Source organism: Triturus cristatus, chromosome 2_2 (genome assembly GCF_964204655.1).
Source record: "Triturus cristatus chromosome 2_2, aTriCri1.1, whole genome shotgun sequence".
Classification (NCBI taxonomy): Eukaryota; Metazoa; Chordata; class Amphibia; order Caudata; family Salamandridae; genus Triturus; species Triturus cristatus.
The window spans coordinates 1,004,260,686-1,004,285,452 of NC_140582.1; the positions used below are offsets into that span (position 1 = coordinate 1,004,260,686).

Genomic DNA, 24,767 nt, shown 5'->3' on the forward strand with positions numbered 1-24,767 from the left:
TTGTATCCGACGCGCAGTTGATTGTGGTCGGCCACAATTTTCTACTTTGACCCGGTCTTGCATGACTAGATGTCCATGGTTGGTGCTTCGATCTTTTAGGCTCCAGCTTTTAGGAAAAACTTTAAACATGTCATAACTTCGGTTTTACTGATTGCGAAGGCTGTCCTTAAACCTTAATCTTTATGTACAAGCCAAAGTAGTAGATCTTTAAAGTTAATAATCTCACAGATAGATTTCTGGGGGAAATATCTCTCAGTCCATATCTGGACACCAGAAACATCGAAAGGGGTACAATACCTTGAATCATCTTGGCTAGTTCTCAAATTTCTTTCTTTCAGGTTAAAAAAGTAGCTGTTGATTTAGGTTGAAATGCTATTTTGTGTACTATCTTAAGAGTGTTGGGACCTATGAATTGCTACTTGGGCACGTTTTACCCATAAATGTAACAAATCTACACCATTTTCCAAATTTCTAAAATAAACCCATAGCACAAAGCTTGTGTCTTACCATTGAAAGTTTTTACTTTTCATGTCTCGCAAAAAGGGCATTCATGCACCCCAGCTGCAAGCGAGTATTACAATAATATATACTGGAGAGTGTGCTTGATTTATTTGTGTGTTCCCTAATAGTATTGTATTCTAATTTGTAAAGCACTGTCATTATCTAAGAAAACTGTCCTGGTGTTGTGAAAAGAATGGCAACAATATCCCAGGATAGAGACACTGCTAACGGCTATGCAGCCAAGCTTTGAGTTTCGTCCTTAAGTGGAACAAATTGGGGATAGAGCAAAGAAGAGGGGAGGTGGGAGGCAAACTATTTAATTGTTGAGCTACCCGAACAGAGAATGATTTGTCACCCAGCCGATCCAATTTGAATTTTGGTTGTATCAGGGGTTCACCTCCAACTAGCACAGGCAATGGGCTGAGTAATACTATTAAAACTTAGTAGGCCGGTCCAGCACCACAAAAGGTCCTTTGTACAACAAACAGGGAATTTAAAAGGATCCAGTAGATTCAGGAAACCAGTGGGGTTTATCTATGGCAGCGAGGAAGATTCAAGTCTAATTGGGATACAGCCATCCCAACTCCATACAGATGCTTGAATAACGAGTCAGGGAATCCAGAAAATAAAGAAACCCATATTCTAGCAGGATCAGACTGGTTACTTGAACTGCCAAAGATGGAGGGAGAAGAGGAAATGGGAGGATGTTTTGTGGGATCCTCAAGAGGGAGAAACATGAGTAGTCAGCTCAATGACATGAGATGTCAAGGATAAATCACTGGCAATATAAAAGATCATATTTCTAACTCCTGATAAAAGTGAGCAACAAACTTCCAACGGCAAAGGTCAGAAGTCGTTGAGGAGTAAATCTGACATCCAAGTTCTAGAACAGCAAAGTACCTTGTCCCCATTACACTTCAAAGTATTCTGAGACAGCCAGCATGTGAATTTACACTTAAATAAATGGAATTCTTGAATTGACTTCCTGATGAAAGCCACTGACCTGATTTGACTTAATTGATCTGCTGAAACATGTTCATGAGAATAGGAATATTTGATAATTGAGGCCCAATGACATCTGCAAATATTTTTGCTCTTGTCAACGGAGCCGTAATTAAAAAAAATTGGGTTAATTGTAATCATTTTTCTATATCTCCAATGTATAGTTGGGGAGGAATGCACCTCAAAAAATAACCACAATCCTTGTCAGGGGAAATCACAAAATTCATTCAGTAGAACCTCTGCTCAACCCTCTGGTATCTATGTGACAGAGCACCCAGACTTAACCTAGAGGCAATGTGTAAGTATTTATGCAATACTCAAACAGTTATTAAGTGATAAAACACAATACACCGATGATCCTAAAGTGATTTTGAAAACTGAGAATATTTCATTAATGAAAGTACATGAAAACAACAAAAATTCAAGTAGCAGAATCAGAGATATGAATTTTAAAATTTTGTCTTAAAAAATACTCATATAAAAGCACTGAATGCCAGCAGCTGGTCGCACTGGACTGTACCACAGGTAAAACAGACCTCTGATGGAGCACGATGGTGCTCTGTTATTTGTAGGGGTGCATCATAATCATGGATAGTCCGCATCCTCATATATATTGTGTTAACATTTGATCATTAGAAGGTGTTCAGTAATAACATGTGAAAGCGTAAATGGTAGGAAAAGTGTCCTGCCATGCAAAGAGTCCAAGTAGCATTCATGGTATAATATCGTAATCCATAATATTAGATGTCATTTATCTAACAAAATTGCTCACATGTGATGTAACGCTTTCTGATTTAAATGTGCATCATATAAAATGTGCACATAGATGTTATTAATTATGCTTAACGTGTAGGATTTCATAAGTTGTTTGTAATAAAAATTAATTTGATGTGCTTTTGTAATGTAATGGTGTAGAAAGGCCTAAATGAAATTTTCACTCATGTGTGTATTCAAAAGGCAGAAACGTTTCACTCTTATGTTGGCCAATTTCTGTTGGCCTGAAATGAATTTTCCCTGGGGGCTCAAGAATAGGGCTGCTAGTGAAATTCATGTGTAGGTGGAGACAGTCGTCTTTGTTAGTTAGAATAACGTCTTTTTTTAGGAGAGTTAGGCACGGGAGCATGTGATACAAACGAGCAAGGAGAACTGATAAGTGGGAGACAGTGTTTTTCCTCATTGAGGGAGGCCTGGGAAACAAGGTCACCTAGCCAGGAGCTGGGAGCACTGAAACCACGTGGAAAATCACCTATGAGTTTTATGTTTTGTGATTTTGTATTAGGGACAGTGCCCCTGGGTGGAGTTAGGAGAGGAGGTGAGGGGATCGAAGGAGGGAGAAGGAGCATCTTAGAATGAGCTCCGTAGCTTTTGGCTACTTGACCCATACTACGTGAGTGTACTTCTTAGGAAGTCTTCATGCGCTGACACCTTTTCCTGATTTTGCCTGGGAAATGCTAAGTAGGGATGTCACGATAGTGTTAGTGTAGGGACAGATGTATGTTCTTTATTCATTCACAGATGAAGAAGGATCTTGATGTGGGGGCAATAATTGTCTGTGTTCTGCTTCTGGAAATTGTCGTTTTGTTTATGATCCATCGCATAAGATTAGCTCATAGGTTCAGATTTGTATTAGTACCCATGTATTTCTACAACCTCGGAATGAGGTGCTTGTGCATCCAGTAGTTTTTGGCTTTGTAGTAAATCCACTAACTTGGAATTTGGAGTCTGTGATTCTTCATAGTCATGTTCTTATAAATTGTGGTACTATTTAAATGATCTATTTCTCTCTTCTACACTTCTCAGCAGGCAACAAAGGTCCATCGGCCATGAGTTTCACAGTAATTTGGTAGGGAGGAACTCGGCCCCTTCACCTCTATAGAGCGTGGGTCTGATTCAAGGGCCAAGATCGTCCTAGTCACAAAGTTCCTTTCTCACTTAGAAACTTTTATGGTGGTAGAAAGTCTGCAGCGCTACCAGGTGGGAGATTGAATCAGAGGAAGGGCTTGACGTTGGCAAGGATCTGTGTCAGTCTCAGTATCAATCGAAGGCTGCACAGCATTGGGCCCAGTGATGCTTTTAAAGAAGGGTAGTAGAGTTGCTTGGATGTTGCTCATTGGCAAGCTCAAAGAAGCCATCAATTGAGTGTTGTTCAGCTTTGACGAAGTTTGTGGGCATGTATGCTCGGCGTCTAGTCCAGGGTAGCTTTCAGTTTGGTGGGGAGGAGTATTCTCTGACCACATCCATGGGTCCAGGGCCTGGGCCGACAGTACCTGGGGGTTATAACTCACTCTCACAGAGTCCAGCTGAGGGGACCAGGTGCAGTTGAGACTGGCCAGCTGGAAAGAAGGACAAGGCCTCACGAAGCTTGTTGTAGCCCTGTAGCTCAAACAGGTGATCAGTCAACTTATCATTTGAGTCACTTCTGGCAGCCCAAAACACTTATTGGTACATTGGTGGTGCTTTTGCCCTCTCTGGGGCATCAGAAAAAAGGATATGTGTCTATGCCAGCCCAGGACTTATGTGGCACTGCCGTTGATATGCTGTGGTTTTATTGTAACAATTGACTATGGTTCACTTGGGATAGCGTTAACCAGTCATAGTTATGCTATATCATAAACATTGGGAAAAAAAGAGAAAGAAACAAAATACAGAGAAGTATACAAACCCAACAACAGTTGTGAAGGAAAATGTCGTGAATCTTACCTCTTTCATACCAACCGATTTTGATTTAGTCCACTAACCTTTACATACAGAAACTCGAGGATATGTCTGACATAAGTGTTTTAATCAGAAAAATCTGAGATTGCAAAGCAACACATATCATATTGATATAAGATATATACAAAGTAGATAGCTGCCAGTGATTCAACAACAATACATAACAAAAATATTTGAATCTGAAGAATCAAACATATACCATAGAGAGTTATAGAATAAACTATGGTAGTCCATATCAATTAGATAAACGTTGATGTTTTGGCCCAACGGTAGAATGGACTAGGGCCATCATCACGGCAAAGAGTGTTGCAGAAAATACAATTCACAATAAGTTTGCATAAACAATATGTTACCTAAAGAAGACAAAAATAGAACAAAAATCAACAACTTAAATCTTTATATAAATATGTATAAAACATCTTCAAAAAATGCCTTGAGGCAAAGACGCACTCAGCTGCAAATTGGGTTCTTCAACCTTTTTTTTAAAAACGAAAATCACCAATTTCAATCCGAGTCTTCTTAGATTCCTCCTGACGCGTGTGGGAGCTGGGCGATCCTTACTCAGAGGCTGACCCTGGTTTAACGGACATGCTTGCTGGCACCATTTCTGCATGCACTCCTCGTGGGCCTCTCAGGTGAGTTGCATTTTCTTAGCATGCTGAGACCTGTAGTGGTTCACTCAAACCGATAATTACCACAGTGGGTTCTGTAAACACAATTGTCCTCTTACTGGAAAAATGTCAACCCCAGTGGGCCTCAGAGTGAAAATCAGTGGTTATTCATATTACATATTTGCAGTGCCTGGGGTTAGCACAGTTCAAAGCCCCTTCGGCCCCATATTTTAATTACTGGTGATGCTGTCCTCCGCGGCCGGGCTGCCGTGTTCAATAACATCTTCACAAAGTGCCCTGAGGCGAGGAGGACGCACTCGGCTGCAAATTGATTTCTTCAACCTTTTATTAAAACGAAAACCAGCAATTTCAGTCCGACTCTTCTTAGATTCCTCCTGACGCGTTTCGGAACTGGGGCCTTCCTACTCAGAGACTGACGCTGGTTAAACGGACATGCTTTTGAAAAACAAACTGAGCCCACTCCATGCGGATTCGTGCTTCTTTCTTTAATCAGCTTTCAGCCATAACCCGTTTCGGCAGCTGCAACGGCCTTGGTCACATGACAGGTATGCAATATTGAGTGCGTTTTACTTCAGTTGAAACACATGGATGAAACACTACACCCTCGCAGTGTCAAATATAAATAACAATTGCAAATTTATTGTAAAACATCATGATTGGAAACAACTAACGTTTTTAGCCCAACTTTTCATACTAAATAATAAATACAAAATAGAAGTAAATGAGCATGGTTTGGGATCTCTTCTCAGTGCCTAATGGATAATTAGATCTATATTCACTTACTCAACTAACAGTCGTGGATGTGTTGTGAGTAGGCAAATGCCTAATACAATACACACATTCCAATCTATTTACTTTTATAAAACCATTCATATAAATTATAGTTAGAAGGTTGATTTTATTGAAGGTGATAAATACACAAATAAGACATACCCCATACTGCATGCATGAATAACCAAGAATAAGTGATAGCGTTATCTACAATGAGGGTGACAAGTAGTAATAATCAGTGAGGACACAGGACAAAGACAGACCAGTGACCCAGTGTGTAGGCTTATGTGAAAAGGAATAAAAACTGAGAAAAGAATAATACCAGAGAGATAGACTCTAGGCTAAAAGTAGTCCTGGCTATCATGTGCTCAGGCCAAAGATATCTACTGACTGAGGACTAATAATACATTTGAATGAAGGAAGGAGAATTTTTAAATACTTGCACAACTAATGAGGGGTAGTAACACCCTATTGCATGAATACGTAAGAATGAGACAGACTGCCCTGGTACAGAAAAACCAGCTCAGCCAAAAGTACCTACATGAAAATGGGAGTTCTCAATCGATAATCCTTGTTAAAACAAAACAGGAAGAATTTACAGAATATTCCCAATTAAAAAGCCACCATATGGACTTACACTGAAACTGGAGAAGAAAAAAGCACCTCTTCAAATGTTAGAGCGGCACTCACACAGCTGAGACTACGCAGTTAATACTTAATTCACATATTTCGTAGAAACTCTAGAAAAATAGCATAATTACAACAACGTTGCTGGGAGTCTAACAAACAAGTGGTAAGTGTAATGCATGAAATGTTTACTATTTTGTGCCTTACTTGATAGCTCTAATTTGCAGTCTCAGCAGGTCAACATATACAACCAGTCTCAAATTCCAAACAGCATCTTGAAAAACAGGGTTCTATTCAAGAGGCCAGGCGAGTGATTTGAACGAGCTAATTTACCAATTGCAACAGGTATGAGAGGGGATTCTGGGAGTCAAAGTTCCTCCATAAGTTAATTACACGAACGAAAGCCCAAAATTCAGCAAATAATCACAGCGACCATGTAAGGAGTATCAAGAGTGAGCTTTGCCATGTAACTTAAAACACACAGCAAAGTGTGAGACTCAAACATGCCTCGCCAGGGTAATTAACAAAAGAATCACGTATCGGCAGTGAAAACACAAGGACCAACTTACCTGGTCCAATACATGCTTATTGCATTGTGGGAGGCATCACCCACTAAAGAAAAGTTAACAGAAAATATTGCCAACCCCTTAGCAGCCTGACAACATGCCAAGGCTTGATGTGATGATACCTAATGGGCAGACTTCATCAACTTTGTTAGTTTAAGAATGTTTTTGAAAATTATCATTGGCCATATCAAGTGAAAACTACCAGAATATCAAATCAGAGTGGAGAACAACATGAATATACTATTGGCCATCAGCTTAACTTCTATGAAGGCGTTCTTGGTGTCCAAATTCAGTTTCCTGGTGGGAGTGGCACAGGAGAGGGCCATAACCTCTGCAATAGTGCTAGCCCAGCCTCAGTAGCATAGGACCCAGCAGCTGTTTTTCTTTTTGCCCGTGTTCACCAAGGTGGGGGCCTGCTTTCCCGCACCATACTCTCCCCCAGAGACAGGCATGAGAAGTGAATGGCACTATGGTGAATGCTCCTTGAGTTCTAGCCCTCAATGGGAGCGCTTTGCTAGTTGAGCGTGGCAGTACTCAAGGTGCATTCTTACTCAGGACCTTGGGAGTCCCTGGGATCAATGTGAGAGCAGCGGCGGTGCAGGGACACTTTGTTCACTGCTAGCTTTGCCCACAGGGTGGTGAGAGTTCCAAGGACAATGCTAAGAGCATGGTACCACTCACTCAGTGCTTATCATTCATTTCCAGGATGGCAGGGGCACTCAGGGAAAAAACAACCCTTAAAAGAGTTTTTATATTTTTATTTCAAGGAGTTCTTTTATTTATTTTTAAATAAAACCAGCGAATCATATTGTGCTAAATTTTGAAAATGTGACTGACAGGATTGATTTCCATATTTTAATAAATATATACAAAAGTGTTAACCCTTTAAATCTCAACCAGCACCTTTTTAACACAAATGTATGCTCATTCCAAGTTTGTTGGAAATCTGTCCAGCAGTTTTCGTCTATCTTTCAGCAAACCTTTTCAATGGGAGCTAAGATGGGAAATGATACTCTTTTTCACCACCCTCACTTTTTTTCCCATGGGCGTTTATTCACAAAACTTGACATGCCAAAATGTCCGGCGGGAAGGTTTTCAAAGTGAGCGCGATCTCAAAAATCATGGCATTAAAGTATGGCCATAAATATTTTTAAAAAATTATTCACACAAGTTAAGTAAACATTCATCTAAAATGTATTAAAAGCTGTATGCATTTTCTATGCAGCCCTTTGGTGAACAATATGCAGACAGCCAAGACACCTAGAATGTGGGATAAACAACATGTATTGTCATACTCTGAGGCTCCTAAAGGAGCAGTTTGCAGCCAATGTTTTCTGTATTTGTCCTGAAGCAGCGGTTTTCAGAGACTAATTGCTGTAGTCATTTTTATTTTATACTGATATGCATGTATGTATTCAAAATATATTTTATTAGGTTTTTATCTGCAAACAAAGCATACTTTTAAATCTTTGGCTGGCTTTCTTGCAATACTGTTCAAAGATGGTCACCCACTTGCCCGGAGTCCATTTTTATTTTTTAAGATGTTTATGGCAAATGCCCTTTCAGGTAAAGACCTCCTTAACACTATTTATCTGTTTGCTAGTCTTATAATACACAATCTCCATAAACCATTAAGTTGATACTGAAGACAGCCCATGTGAAAGCCATGAAATCTGGGCTTCTGCATTCAACATACGGGATAAAGTGCCATACAATATAAGGATATTGCAAGTCACGGAGATGTTCCTTGATCATATAGAGGAGCGATAGAGCATTAACATTTTGTATTCAAGATAAAAGGAAGAAACATTTGTTGGAAAAGGAGCTGTTAAAGCCTTTCCTAGGGAGGCTGGAATAAATGAGAACTTACATATTAATGCAGATATGAAAACAGTAGGTTAAAAATGTGAGGGGGATATGGGTTTTTAGTAAAGTGTATTATAAAGCATGTTTAAACAAGCTAAAATCAGTTAAAGAGAGCGATATCTGCATAAAAATAGCATCCCCATTCCACATCTGTTAACTCACTCTACCAATCTTCTCAGCCATTTACCAGCTATGTACTCTTAAAATAGTCACATGTTGGTAAGCAAATTGTATGTACAGTGGGATGGGCAGCCCCCATAATGTTTGGCCACTGGGACAATTTAGAATATGGTAATAAGACAGCGAGGTGAAACTTACGTTATAGTTGCCTTAACTGCCAAGACATTAACTAGTTTTTTTGAAATCCCTAGAAATTCACTGAAACAAAACAAAGGTTAAGGTAGCATTATAGCTAGGTGTTGGAATGAGACAAGAACTAACATAAACAACCTCCAACCTCCTAAACTACCCCAGTTATAGTTTGTCAACTAACTATAACTTTTGCCTCCTACATGCATTCTTTATGACCTCAAATAACACATCACTTATGACATGTTAAATGACATCTTTAATAACATCACTCATTATATTTAAAGAACAACATTGTTCAAATTAATAACAAGTAAAGTGGTCCCTCCCAAATGCAATAACAGTAGAGTTTAACATCTGGCAGTTTCAGGGCTCAGTAGGAAATTGCCAGTGGGAGATAATTCTTGGTCGTTTGTATTCCATAATTACTCTAAAGCAATCAATTTACATCTTCTTGGGAATGCTTAAAAACTGTCTGAGAATGTAGCATATTTGTGCACAGAAAAGTAAAAGAGTCACCAATCTAACTAATGTTTGCCTTCCCTAAATATGGAAGCAGGAGATTGTGTAACACTTTTTACATAGTCTCTAAATTAAGGAACGAACAATGAATGTGTGTGACACAAAGTTGACTCTTAAATACTTTAAGACTGACCAAAGATACAAAGCCAGTGCCTCTTCATTATTGAATGCTAATTGATTTTTGACAAAGATCACTTTGTACCTTGACCCCTATTGAAAAACAGTATAGCGTTTATTCATATATATGACCTATAACATTCAATTGGTTGTGACTTATGACCTCCACTACTTTTGCATTTGTAACAATAGCCCAAGTGGAGAAACATAGTTTCACCTTATTATTATTTCGTATTATGAAATTGTGTCTTATTCATGATGATATATATTGGTTTCTTGAGAGAAGGACGTATCATCATCACCATTTTGTTTTCACATACAAGTTTCTCAAGCTCGTGTAATTCGCATCACTAAATCCTTACTGCATCTTGGGGAGCAAGGACTAGTTTTCCCCAGTTTATCCACTGTTCAGCAGTCATGGCATTTTTGTGATGTACTGTAGTATTGTTTGTATTAATGCTGGTATTCATGTATCTAGCAAATCAAGTGAATGCAATCAGCAAAGTCAAATGAGATATATACCTTTGTATATGGATTTGTTTATCTACCTGAAATCAATTGGTGCAGTGTTAATCATCCGTCCATCCATCCATCCATCCATGCATCCCATCTGTCTGTCAAGCTAGCTATATTGCTAACAGTCTATCAATTAATATAGTGCAGTATTCACTAGAAGGGGTCTCCTGACGCTGTGGCACAGCTAATAATATTGTTTTTTTTGCAGCTTCTTACAAAAGACCCAGAGTGCCGACTTTCAAGTCTCTCGGACATCCAGAGCTCCCCTTATTTAGCCAATATGAATTGGGACTCGGTTCTGGAGAAGACTGTGACCCCAGGCTTTGTTCCAAATGTGAGTCGTTATTTGTATTAAACAATACAAGTAATTCAGCAATCCAACTTTCCATGTTTTATTTATTTACAAGAACAGTGTATGGGCTAATTTGCCTACAGTGTGTTAAAATATATAATCATAGAATTTTGCACTAGCGTGATGGCAAGAGTAAGATGCTGTTGCAATGGAAACAAACAGTGATGGTAAAGGTGAAAAAGATTCTGACTGTACAGACAAATGCTCAAAAACAAATGTGTATTTTATGCTTCATAATTTTGAACATCTTTTTTAGGTACTTCTCATGGTCTCTGCTCTGGTTTCATTCAAGAATATGTCTTACTTTGCATGGTTGCTTACCGTGTTGATGGATCACAAAGGGCAGTAAGGATCTTGAAACTCATCAAACATCACAATTTGCCAATTCCTTTAGTTGATCCTCACCTCCTTGATGGTCTTGTCATGGCTTAATCATGTTTCACCATCACTCCCTTATATGGTGTTACAACTGCTTTACTATGTTGAGCCTAGTGTTTGATTATACCTGAAACTAATTATAGGATTTTCAATGGGTAATGGTTAAAGATTTGTCAATGCGTGTGTGAAGCTGGAGTTGCCTATGATGTTACTTGGTACACCATGAGGTGAAGAAATATTGTAGGGGTGGGCTTGTTGAGCCACCAAAAAGTAAGACACACTCAGGTTTGGGATAACCACGTTGAACATGTAAAAGGCCACTTTTCACGTTGCAAATGTCACCATAGGATATTTTAATGTTGGTCTTCCTGCTAACCTGACTGGATATTAATGTGTGGTGACTTGGTAAGACCAACCTTATTTGTTGTCATCTAGCATTTTTAATGGACCCTATTTTGCAATAGTTGTTTGTTATAATTTTTTCATTTGTTTGTTTTCAGTTTAATATCCTGTCTTCTTTTAGGAAGGGGTTCAGAGCACAGTATTTCTTGCCCTGTTCAAGTGTTTTCTGTCTAAAAGCTGTGTTTACTTTTCACTTTTGCTGTAGATGTAGATGTGGAGGGGAATATTTCTCTTTCTAGAAGCAGAGCCAAATTAATAACTTTGCCTTTTAGAATACTGTTAAGTCGCAACCATGAAAAGCAGTTAGTTTTTCATGTTTGTAATCGTGTTGTTGATTATTGCGTAAGTAGACATGAATTAGACTGAAAGGTATTTGGTTCAGAAGGATGCACTGCACATAATAGAGGCAGTGAATGAAACAACAGAGTGGTTAGATGTTGATGTAAATGCTTGTCCCCCAATATCTAGTGATTCTATGAATGTCTAGGGTTCTCAGCATAGTAAATATATAGTCGTACCGGACCCCTTCATTAAGGCATTGTTTTGGTGATAAGAATTGTACATGCAAAATTGCAATCTATAAAGTCTCCCTATTAAGGCTTCAGTTTAGAGACAGCATTCACCTTTTGAAATAGTAGCCCAGCTATCCTCAAGGCCTACCTTAAATTCTCTGAAGTATTTTTTGAGTTGATAGATTCTATCACCATATAGCGATTTTAATTGCTCAATCAATCTGATAGCCGGTGCAGTAGTTCCATTTGGACAGGTATATTCTCTGTCTCTAATTGAGTGTGAAGCTCTTCAGACATATTTTCAAAAGAATTTGAACAATTAATAAATAACATCTTCAAAATCTGGAGCTAGTTCTTCCTTTTTTTATACCTGAGTAAGCTAGCATAGAACTGTGCCTTGCATTGAAATAGGAGGTCTCAATTAAGATATCTTCTTTCTCTCCTTTCTGAAATTCAAAACGCAATGCAAAGTGCAGGAATTTGTATTATACAAAATTTTATCTCAGAGGAGCTAATTACCTAATCTGAATCAAATAAAGTGATGAGTGGAAGCTTACTTTTACAAAGCTATTCGGGCACTTTGAATACAGAAGTATGCATTTTGGTTTTAAAAATGCACCAGCAGTCTTCCAGTACTTTATGGATTCAGTTTTCAATTTTCTCCTACCTGCTCCCCCCTTACTAATCTCAATATTTTCATTTTTCTAAAGATCCTGCTAAACGTGATAAACTTCTCAAAGAATTCCTGAGCAAGTTACTCAAAATAACATTGGTTGGCTTAGGCTGAAAGGTGTTTTTTCAATCAGACTTCAATTAGTTATTTGGGATTTGTTGTTTTCTCTGATGGGATAGGTATGGATAGCTATTCTGGAAGAGAAGACATCCGCATCTATGAATGCAACTCAATGTCAGTTTTGCTAATTATTATATGACGTTTTCAATGATTTTGCATGTATCACAACACCTATACCTGCTCTGTTAAAGAAAGGGAATTATTTTATCTTGACTCCTGAAGCCATTAGGTATTTTTAAGAGTTAGAATGAAGATACACCAAGGTACAAATTCTTCAACCTAAAGCTTACAAACCTGTTATCCTTAAGACTGATGCTTCTGACCCGGGCTTCAGATTCATCGTGTCACAGTTCAGACTGACCATTGTAATCTTCAAGAAGTCCAACAAGCAGAATGCAGTAACAGCTCATAGGATTTCAATTCAAAATCAAATTCAATTGGAAGAGGAAATGCATTCTAGGAACACACACATTTTGTAGCAAATTACCTATTGAGACAATACCCAGAATGGTCCTTTTCCTTTAAACAAATACATTTTTCTTTTATCCTCCTTTTTCCTTGCAAGTGTGGCAAACGTATTCTTTGAACTTGTACAGGAAAAGGCAAAGAAACTAGACATGTACTCATTGTATAAAGGAAGCATTTTTAGTAAGAGATTATGTATTTATTCCCAAAAAAATGTTTGATTATTAGTCCTACAGATGTGCCATGATTCTACTACAACCTTGCAAAAGGATGAGATCTTGAAAATTCTGCCAACAGGATAAGATTGCTCACCATTGACAATATAGTTATCTACAGTCCTTAAAGAAATGCACCAAACCTTAGGAATTGTATTTTTCCAGAATTGTGTTCCCCATGTTCCAAGGTCAGCAGCTGTAACCACTGAGTCACCTGTCCTTCCCTGTATCATGGTCATAGTTGATTACAACACTAAGCATCTCTCTCCCATGTTCACACTTTCTACTGCAGGAGACATATCAAGAATATTTCTTTCTGACAACTGAATAGATTGAACGACTAAAACAGACACAAAATGTCAAGCTCTGTAAAACCTAAACAGACAAATTGAAAAACTCCATTGCCTAATGAGAAATGTACCTATAATATTTCAATTAAGTCTTCTTTGGGCTTGTTTTTTTTTTTCCAACTATGGATATAATTCATTCATTGCGTTTGCTTCAATTTCCTCTTTTGAGGAAACTATTTCGGCAGATCAGGAAAATATAAAAACATATGTGAGACTGGAAGACAACTTCTCAGTAATCTGGAAAATGTATCAGAATTGCAAATCGGAGATACCAATAAGCACCGCAGACCAGCTCCTAATTACAAGATCGGAGATAAGGTTGTTTCTCCTGTGACACTTTTCTATCCACTGTCCATCAACCAACACAAAATCTGAGATATTATGCCCCATTTCCAATATTATTAATCCAGTCACTGTACAACTAAGACTACCCTTCTTTCCATGTATACTTTCTAAAACCTCATACTACTTCTGAAAGATTTAGAAAGAAGAGAGTTCCTGAGAAATGCAGAAAATGGGATATGTGGATCAAGAATTCTAAGTGGAACTCTTAAATGTATTAGTTGACTGTAATGGATAATCTACCTCTGAAATATCTTGAAATCCTGCAACTCTTCTTCACGCCCATCATTTGGAACAACAATTTTTCTTCAATAATATGGTCACACATGGCAATATTGTGTGGGAGAAGGACAGACTTAAGAATACGGGTGCAGCCAAGAAGATTAGACCGAGATGGAAACAAAGTATGTAGTCATCTCTGATCTTGTTTCCAAGGGTAGCGCAACTCACAATGCTCAAATGTGTTGCTGTGTAGCTCAATTTGGGGAGAGTTGATTTCTCTGTTCTTTAACACTAATGCAATGCAACAAAACTGCTCTGTGCATTGCACTGTGGATGGCTGGGGAGTATTACAACAGGTACTCTGGGTGTTGCCTATTGCCAATTATTGGGATTCCTATGCTTCCTATGCTTCTGGCCATGCTTTGTGCTCTGCAGTAGGTGGCCAACCCCTTCTGCAAAAGGCCTTCAGTCATGCACAACAGAGGTTGATTGCAGGTACTTTTCTCCCAGAGTAGGGGTTAGCATCAGGGTCTTGCCTACGGCCAAGCCCTGCATCCAACCCAGTCTTGGTGGCAAAGCTCCAATGTGCATATCCTTTGACTATGAGCAGCAAGGTTTGGGCAAATCCTCGCTTCATGAAACTTGATTTAGCTGAGGACCTGGCCTCTCACACACCACGGATGGCCAATCCCCACAGAGCACAGCCTTGCCTTCCTCCATATGCAGTGTTTTTTGATCATAGACCAGGAGCTGGAAGCAACTCGCCACAAGCAGCCAACCCCTGCCACAAAGAGCCTTTGGCCATGTACTGTAGTGAAGGCAGCGATTTAGATGCATACATTGCTATGTTAGCATAAGCGCGTTAGATATTAGAAAGCCATCTTGCCACTTTTGCTGCTTTTGCACACGACACGGCAGAGACATGTTATTATTTGAAAACTGCTTGCTTGCCTTTTCTTCACATGAGAACTGTCTGTTGTTCACATCCCTAGACGTGCACTGTGACCTTGGTCTGAACATTGTGTGCAAAACACTCTGAGCCGCCAGAAAATGTATGTTTTTGAGTTCAGGTTGATTGGCCCACTCTCTAGCCATAATATGCACACAGCTGCAAATACCTGAATGCCGAGAGCCTTTAATATTACAGTTTGCATGCGTTAGCAACACATTCTGGAGAAGAACATTTCCAGGCGCAGAGCAAAGCTGATCCTGTGATGTGATTCACCTACGCTGATCTTTACGGTATGGGGTTCCCCATTCAAGCCTAGAGACCTTCTATTAATATAATAATACTAGCCTACTAGCTAAGGGAAGGTGGTTGTAATCCACTGTCATTTTTAATATGATTTCTCCCTTAATTTTCTATGGTATTGTAACAATGCTGATGGTTTTAATTATAATCATTTGTCTGCTTATGTTAGCCAAAGTACTGCATCTTAGGACACGTAGTTTATCAAATAAACCTTTTAAACTTTACAGTGTCTCTGATTACTCTTGTTGTGGACTGATATGAGAATAATAGCGAACAGGTATTTCTGATTCCCACCATTCCTGAGAGTACTCTAAGTCGCTTGTTCTGGGTTGTCTATACATTGGGACCTCCGAGAGAATACGGATAACGAATGGGACACTGATGCTGGTCGGATAGGGGTTCTGGGTACTGAGGTGAGTTTTTGGTACACCACAATTCACTGAGGTCCTGGTTTCCTGCGCATAGTTCTGTGCATGAGCAGAATCCCTGCAACAGTACAGTGGGCGTAGGCCCCAGAGACTGGGCTGGGTTTAAGCCTTACTTCTAACCCGCCATGTGTGGCCAATGCTACATGTGGCCGTTTGCCATGTGCACCAGTAGAGCACAAACTACCTTCTTGCCATTTTTTTCTAAATTCTTGAATGACGAATTCAGTGTATTGTGCTGCGTAATGGTGGCCACAACAGAAATGTTTCTGTGGTAGGCAGACAATCAGAACAAAATCAGATTCGTGAATTCGGAGTTTGATTTGAGAATCCAAAATGCAAGACAGGAGGAAAAGCTCATTTGTCCAATTGTGCCAATTTGCAGTCATGAATCTGGAGGATCCACAAATTAACTGTCCAGATAGCTCTAAAATGTGACCTCTCATTGCCCATCCTGAGTACGTTTTATTAAATCTATTAAATGGATTTATACCAAACTAAGCAAAGGCACTGTTGTGAGTAAAGTTTTACTTTCAAGCCAAATTTAATGTAATTTCATTCAGCCATGTTTTTTGTATTGAAGTGCAAGGAATGCTAAGGGAATTAAAATGGCAAATGACACTTTCGGGACGTCCCATTTTTCTTGGCACCTGCTTGACGGATACAACTTGCCATGTACAACACAAAGCGGATGTACTTTAAAAAAAGAAAAAAAATGTGTAAACATTTGTGAAAAGACACCAAAGTTATCAAGTAAATGAATGGATGGAACTATGTGGGATGTTATAAATAAGATATATATGAAAGGGAAGCTATGCACTGTGTGGTCATCAAAGATGTCATTTCAGAATTTCAAATGCTGCAGTGATGTTATCAAGGGTGTCACAGAACATGTAATGAGTGATGTAATATTGAAGGTATTAGCTGTGCATAATAAGATTCTTACTATACCAACAATTTAAACTTTATTTTCATGAATTTCTACGGTTTTTCGAAACATAGAGTACCATAAAGTAATATTTTATTACCATAGGTAATGCCAACCCCACGCGGTGTACGGCCAGGCCCTGTCTCCAACTGCCCACAGGTAGCCAAACCCTTTGGCAGCGCACCAACTGGGGTTGGCCACAAAGTCAGGCAATGTGCCCAAACCCTGCAGGGTGCAGGGTCTGGTGCCCGAACCCACACCGACTAGGCCCTGCACCCAACTTCCGTGAACAGTAGGAGGTTGGTTGTGGGACCTGGTGCAGAAATCCCACGGTCGCACATGGCTTAATTTGTGATGTCACTAAATAAAGGGTGTCATTTTAGGTAAGGCAGACCTGCATACTTTGTAAAGGCGTCAGAATAGCAAAATAATGAAAGTGTGCCTATTGACTTTATGAAAGCGTCAGTATATCAATATATATAAACCTCACCTATTGTCTTTGTCAAAAAATCACAAATAATCATAATCAAATGTATATTTAATTAATTCACACAGCGCAATATTTAATAAAAGTGATTGTTATAAACTTTTGTTTAAAAAAATAATCATCAACATATACCTGCACCCTGGCTGAAGAGCACAGATTTCCAGTTATGAGTGCTTTAAAAACATATGCTAAGGTCTCCTGGGGTCATGGATTTAATGACCAAGGAGACTTAGAGCCTGATTTGCATCTGAGAGGTACTATGGCCATCCCACCGTGGCGGTGGTCTTAAGTACTCTGTCCATCTGACAGCGGTCTCCCTGCCCTATTTAGATGTATGCTAGCTGACTGTCATGCAGCATCAACAGAGTGTTTACAGCCATATACCTGACTATCTGCCACATATATTGCGGACATTAATGCTGGTGAATAGTATTCTGACATTGTCAGGGTGGAGGGATTGCACTGAGCAGATTTAGATTTCACAGTTGTGCTGACTATGTTCGAATCTGTAACCGAAACAATGGTCCCTTCCAAAAGTAACAATCAATGAGACATAGAAATACAAAGAAAACTATGTCTGTACTCTCCATACGGAGAATAAAGTCATTTATTCAATTGGACAATAATTCAAAAGCAAGAAAAATATAATCAAATGGATAAGTGGGCAGACACAAGGAAATCACGGGATTTCCAGACCTCAGGCATTGTGCATTTGAGTGACTGAAAAGTAAATGCACAATCTGTAAGTCACAATTGCAAAAGTATCTTCGCTCATAAGGAAAATAGATACAGCAATTAAAGTCAAGACACTAAGGGGCCCATTAGGATGGCGGGCGGATCGCCCTTGCCGGGCCGGCGGTTGTCACCGTCAGCCCGGCGACTGCGATCCGCCCCTACATCCACTCATCGTGAGGCCATTTTCCGCCCGCCATATTATAATATGGCGGGTGGTACTGTGGCAGTCGGAAACTCCGACCGCCACACGTCCAACGGGCTCCTTGAGTCTGTCGGTGCTGCGGAGGGACTCGTATTCCCATAAAAGGCCTACCAGGAACGGCCGTTGGGATTATGATGGTCCATCCCTGCCAGCCTTTCCATGGCGGTTCACCCTTGCCAGGTTGGTCGGGGTGGAATTTGGGGGCCCGTAGCGGGCCCTCCTTACACCCGGACACTTTGTTTTTTGGGTTGGGGGGCACCTATGGTGCCAGCCACGTAGTGCAGGGAAATGTAAAAAGTGCACTTATAAATTTGCGACGGGTACTGCAGCCATGTTAAGTAATGGCACTTGCGGCTGCCTAGGTGGCAGCAGCATCATAATACCACCTGTGGGACCGCCGCCTTATAGGCGGATGGTCCCACTCCCCGAGACGATGGCGGACGGACTCAAATCCATCCGCCTTTGTAATCAGCCCCTATGTAACTTTGTTATTTTTCAGAGTTCTGGAATAAAAGCCTGTGAGGTATTGAAAGGCAGAAACTAAAGCATCTCCCATATAGCATGTGGACCAGATCAAGAGTCAGTAGAGCAATAAGGATGGGTGGTCTTTCAAATCACCCATTGTAGACAAAAGACTAATAACAATGAGTTAAAGAAATGCACATAATGCTTTTTAGCTTTTTGATAGGAAATAATTGAGATATGTGAATTTGGTAGTTTATACTTAAAAATTACAGAAATATCGACAACCAAAATATTGCTGTAAACAGTATATAAACTACAACAATATCAGATAAGGGATATCATATTACAAAATATTCTCAATCCATTAAACATAAAAAAGTTAACAAAAATATCAAGAGTAACCATAACAAATACAAAAATATTGCTTGAATAAATATAATAATGTGTAAATATTAATAATGTATAATCCCCATTAACAGCCCCTAAATTCACTAACCACAATTAAAATATTTTTCAAAGATGCTTAGCATATAAACCAAAGATAAAATATTAAAAATTGTCAGTGAAACACTTTCTACTCACAAAATAACTTACAAAAATATACTACAAATTTAACCGATTACACAAATAAAAATAATATAAACTATTAAGTAACATAAACATGAAAAACTCTAACTACAAAAAATTTATAAAATCATGTACACTGTGTACATTAATCCTTGAACATACACGTATAATATCACCTAAATATAAACCTTAATTAGCATTGTCCAAATATGAAATGAACTATCAAAAAAATCAATGCAAACACAAAGGGGTCGATTTCAATCTCGTTCGTAAAGCATACCGAACGAGTCGGTTCCGGAATACTTTACGTACGACTCGGATCGGGCGAGTCCGACCGAACGAGTGCGATGCATTTTTATGCATCCGGATATGATTCGATTGGCTCCCAATAGCTTCAATGGGAGCCTGTGTTCCGAACGAGAACACAGGCTCCCATTGAAGAAAGGGGTGGCTGGGGAATACCTTGCACCCTGTGGATGGCACACCATAGTGACTGCCACATTGTGCATGGCTGGAAAGGGGGGTCACTTCGGTACTCCCACAGGCCCGATACGGAGGACCCAGCTACGGGCCCCCAAATCCTGATTGCTGCTGCCTTTTCATTCCAGGCAAACCAATTCAGAAAGGCTGTCCAAATCGTTCATTGTACTTGATTGCTCTGAAACCAAGTCCATAGAGCTGCACTCATCGGCTCCGGAAATGCTCAATCTCTCTCAATGGCTGGCGGAACCGAATCGGTCAGTGCTAAGGGTTTCCAGGCATCGTACTTGGTCATTTGGAACTGGCAACGATTCGGTCAAAAACAAGGGCTCCGGATCAGTTTAGGCAAAGCTGAATCCGATTCGGAGCCCTTCCAACCGAGATTGGAATCGACCCCAAAGTAGCCAATAAACTGTAAGCATAAACCAATAGTGCTCTATAACTAATTAAATTAACACTATGAGAAGGCCAGAAACAGCAGCTACATTCTGCAGCACAAATGCTATACCAAGAAGAGACAGAAATTCTAGGTGCGACACTCAACAAAAACCGCCTATCTACCTCCAAAATTGAGTAATATAAACACAATAACTTAAAAGTACCCTAAACTAATTACTTATACCTTAACTTAAAATAACAAACTAAAATATATCTCTTTATTTATGTCTCGAAACTTTCGTTTTCACTTGAATATTACAAAACAAAATGCTGTGCAGCTGCCCACAAGCACCAACAAGCACCAAATTCACAAACATAAAATTCAGTAAAGAAACTTTAAAAGTAGATGAAGGTAATAAAGAATAAAACAAATATGAACCCCTTAACACTGTAAATAACATCTAAAGAAACCCAAAACTATATATTTCACACATACGTAAAACAAACAGTTTATGTTTAACAAGGAAAGATGCACAACCTGACTCACAACTTGACAACATTAAAGAGAAACTGAAGAAAAAAAGCAAGATGGTAAATGGGCAGTTAGTATGTCATTAATGTAAGAGAACACAATCACCCCCAAATGCAACAGAGACAGAAGTAAGGCATGTTTAGCAAAAACTCAAAGAGGCAAGCCCTATCTCCCAGGAATCCACAGGAACTACATTTCAAGCCAACTGCCAGCATCCCTTGATTTATTATTAGCACTCATCTAAATTACAACAGAACAGAAACCCCTACTGCTCCTATTAAATACCAAAACATACGTATTCCAAAACATCTAATCAAAACACACAATGATGATCCCATCAGCCTGCGCAATAATTATAATTCTATGCCTCTGAGAATAACCTCCTTAGACTAACTTAAAGCCAAAAGTGGATGATGGATGTCAGTTTTAAATTGTGGTAATTACTAGAAGGCACTGTTCCAGGGTCGGTATGGTTGAAAGTCAACCAAAACCGTACCTCAACAAAGGGAAAGTAAAGAGAAGGGTCTATGTGTTAGAGGTCTAGGATGGGGTACTCAGGATAGGGGGGAGACAGCATAAGTGTCTCTTGTTGCCCTCACACATCCCGAGGGATGTCATGCTTCATCATCGGGCGGTGCTCCTCGTCGGGCCGGCGGTGCAATGCCCTACGGGTCCCCCGAAGGGTCTCTTTAGCGGAGATCTTTTAAGAGAGCTGCCGATTGGTGCATGCGGGTATGTGGAGGGGGAGTACCAGGGTCGGTGGTGGCTGTAGTGTGTGCAGGAATAAAAATACCTAAGGGTTACCTGGGAAACAAATTTAATAAGAAGGCACCCTTGGTACACTAAAATACGTGGAAAGAATGTTACTAATCAAAACGTGATGTGTTTAGTAGTAACTGAAAGTACAGGTCAAATGGTCGACATGTTTCGCGCCTATTAGTGGTCAAAACGATCCATGGCGCTTCATCAGGACCAGCAGAGGTGAAGAGTGTGGGGAAAGATGCCCAGACTATGTGTGGTGGGAGGGGTAAAATATCACCCTCTCACTCGGCAAATAAAGGGGGGGGGGGGGAGAGTAAAGTGTCTCCTAAATAGGTAGTGTGTGCAGAGAAGAGTCTGTTGTGCCCCCTTTATGTTAGACCTAGACAAAAACAAAGATAAAACAAAGAAAATACAGACGTTAAAATACATATGCGGACATGCCTTGTCGATCCGCACAAGTACACAGTGATCCGAGAAATCACAATTATACACTGAGACAGTCATAATGTAATGCACCCGGAGGTGCAGGTCACTCTCAAAGTTCTGAAAGAGCGGGCAGGCGTGGGTGTGGTCCCGTGTCAGTCAAAAGGTGGTAGGTCCCGGGTCCCGGTGGCGGTCACAGAACCCAGCTAGAGACTCGCTAGGTAAACTGCTGTACCCCGCGGGGCCCGGACAACTCCACTAGGCTGTGCAGCGGGCTCACCAGGCGTGTCGTCTACTGGGACAGTCAAATAGACACGTGTATTGTGTATCTAACTCGATTCGTAGGTTCAACACGCATGAAGTGCACTTAGAGTCGTCTTACCTAAGATCAGAGCTGGAATTGCTCCTTGAGTTAAAAAGCGGCGTAGGAGGCCCACACCATCTAGGGCTGTAAGTCGGAAATAATGCGTAACAGCAGGGAATACCCACAGGGTAAAGAGAGCAAAACAAAACAAAACAAAAGTGGAGCATTAGATTTACTTACATCATTGCCAGATGTACAGCAGGAGAATGCTTACGTAGTGATCTGGGTAGCTGGATCGCCTCAAATCATACTCACGGGTTGCTCAGGTGACGGCACTGGAAACCTGCCCTGTCCAGACGCCTGCTCGAAGGTAATTGACTTTGCCTCGCCCATGGTATTTAAAGACCGAGCCCCGTGATTGAAGGAGGTACCTGTTTCCGGTTTCGTGTCAAAATCGATCGTGGGATACCGGAGCTGCGCATGCGCGGTGAAATAGAATGTTTCAGTGTTCTCTTGTGCATGCGTGACAAGGTGTCTATAGCGCATGCGTGGTTGCTGGTGTGTTGTGTTCCTACGCGCGTGCGTTGAGTGCTTGCGATGTGTTACTACAGGAATAATAGACTAGACCACATAAGTGGGTGTGTCATTGTCAGCCAATGGCCTGTTGATCCCGCGTGTTTGACAAGTTTGGTGGTGTGGCGATGTAAGGGCGGGGCCATGTGGGAACTAGCTAGTGTATGCTGGAGATGTAGAAAACACCAACTATTGCTGGATAATGTTTTTGATATAGCAGTATCTCCGTATAGTTGGAGTGGCCCAAAAAGGGGAATACTACAGAGCTGTCGAGACGAGCGCTGGTCTAATTATTCAGTTGTTTTGCTCCTAGCCGGAGGGACGATGTCCGAAGGATTACACATTATACACGCACCCAAAGGTGTCAGTTTTAGAGCTCTGTCCATGGGATATCATCGTTGAGCCCCTGGGTGTCTGTGTGCAGGCGGTGCACCCAGCGTTGTTCACGCCTAAAGAGCGACTCGCTAGTCCAGTTAGTATTGGATTCCAGGATGGTCCATTGGATCGCTTCACAGGCGTGCCCTTTTTCCAGAAAATGGTTCGTCAATTTAGTGGCTGCGCGGGCTCGCCTGATGGTGCTTTTGTGTTCGCTGATCCTAGTTTTGATGGGTCTGGTGGTCATGCCTACGTAGTAGAGATCGCATGGGCACGAGATCAAGTATACACAATTTGTGGTGTTGCAGTTCGTGTGCTTCCTCTGTTCCCATTTCAGTTCACCAATTTCCAAGACTTTCGTGTGTCGAGTCGTGGTGCAAGCACTACATGAGCCACACGGGTAATGCCCCTTCACTGCTGGCAGATCCCAGAGAGTGTTCTCTCTTCTCGCTTGTTTCTGGCGTGGCCGTGTATTGATCAGTTGGTCTCTTAGGTTACTGGTTCTTTTAAAGGCAAAGCGAGGTGCTGGGATGTTTAGTGCATCACTGTTGATGATCTTCCAGTTACGGTTAATAATTCTTTTGATTTTGTTGGAGAGGGGGGTAAAGGTTGTGACGCAGGTGATCACGTTATTGGTCTCGGGCTCTCTCGTTTCCAGGAGGCCTTCACGAGTGTTGTTCCTGGCCCGTTTTTTAGCTTGGTTAATCACTTTCACTGGATAGTGCCTCTTCGCCAGGTTCTCAGATAGGGTGTTGGCTTGTCTGTCAAAATCCTGTAGTTTGATGCAATTGCGCCTGATCCTGAGAAATTGGCCATAGGGTAAGTTTTCCCGTAGAGCTTTTGGGTGATGGCTCTTAAAACTCAGGAGGCTGTTGCAGTCAGTCTCTTTTTTGTACGTGCTGGTGTGAAGTATCCCATTTTCTAGTTGGATTAATAAATCCAGGAAAGGGATTTTCTCGTCACTGGAGGTCATGGTAAAGCGTAAGTGGGGGTCCCGATTGTTGATCCACTCGAAGAATTCCAGTGTCTTAGATGCCTGTCCTCTCCATAGGATCAGCACATCGTCTATGTACCGTTTCCAGGTGACCAGATGTTGATGAAATGGGTTGGCGTCTGTGAAGATGTGGTTGGCCTCAAAATGTGACATGTATAGTCCAGCCAAGCTCGGCGCAAAGGTGCTCCCCATGCTCGTGCCTTGTACCTGGTGGTAGATGGAGGTTTTGTACATAAAATAGTTGTTGGTGAGAGCAAGGGCAATGAGGGCCGAGATGAAGCTTGCCGGTGTAGACGTTGGAAGTTCCGAGTTTTGTAACAAGTTGCTAACCACTTCAATGGTTGCCTCCTGCGGGATATTCGTGTAAAGTGCTTCCACGTCCAGTGTGAGCAGTAAGTTGATTTCCTCGGTATTTTCATCATTGATGGTTCGGATGAGGTTGAGCACATCTCTGGTGTCTTTGAGGTAGGCTGGAGTAGCCTGGACCAGAGGGCGCAAAAAGAAATCACTAAACTGGCTCAAAGGTTCCAGAAGGGAGCCTATCCCAGAGACGATCGGACGGCCAGGGCACGGGGTAACCCCCTTGTGGATCTTCGGTAGAAGGTAGAAGTAGGGCATCCTAGGAGACGGATTCACCAGAAAGGCTGCTTCTTTAGATGTAATCCATCCCTCTGTTGCTGCTTCGTTGACCAAGGTTCTGATCTGGTTCA

The 24,767-nt window shown here is 40.8% G+C and overlaps 1 protein-coding gene across 1 annotated transcript in view; it reads left to right on the top strand.

Annotated features, from left to right (window-relative positions):
- STK32B (serine/threonine kinase 32B) overlaps positions 1-24,767 on the top strand; it is a 1,850,878-nt gene that overhangs the window by 1,498,087 nt on the left and 328,024 nt on the right. The window contains exon 9 of the mRNA XM_085642433.1: positions 10,353-10,478. Within this exon, the coding sequence (XP_085498559.1) occupies positions 10,353-10,478 (126 nt within the window). The remainder of the gene's footprint in view (positions 1-10,352; positions 10,479-24,767) is intronic.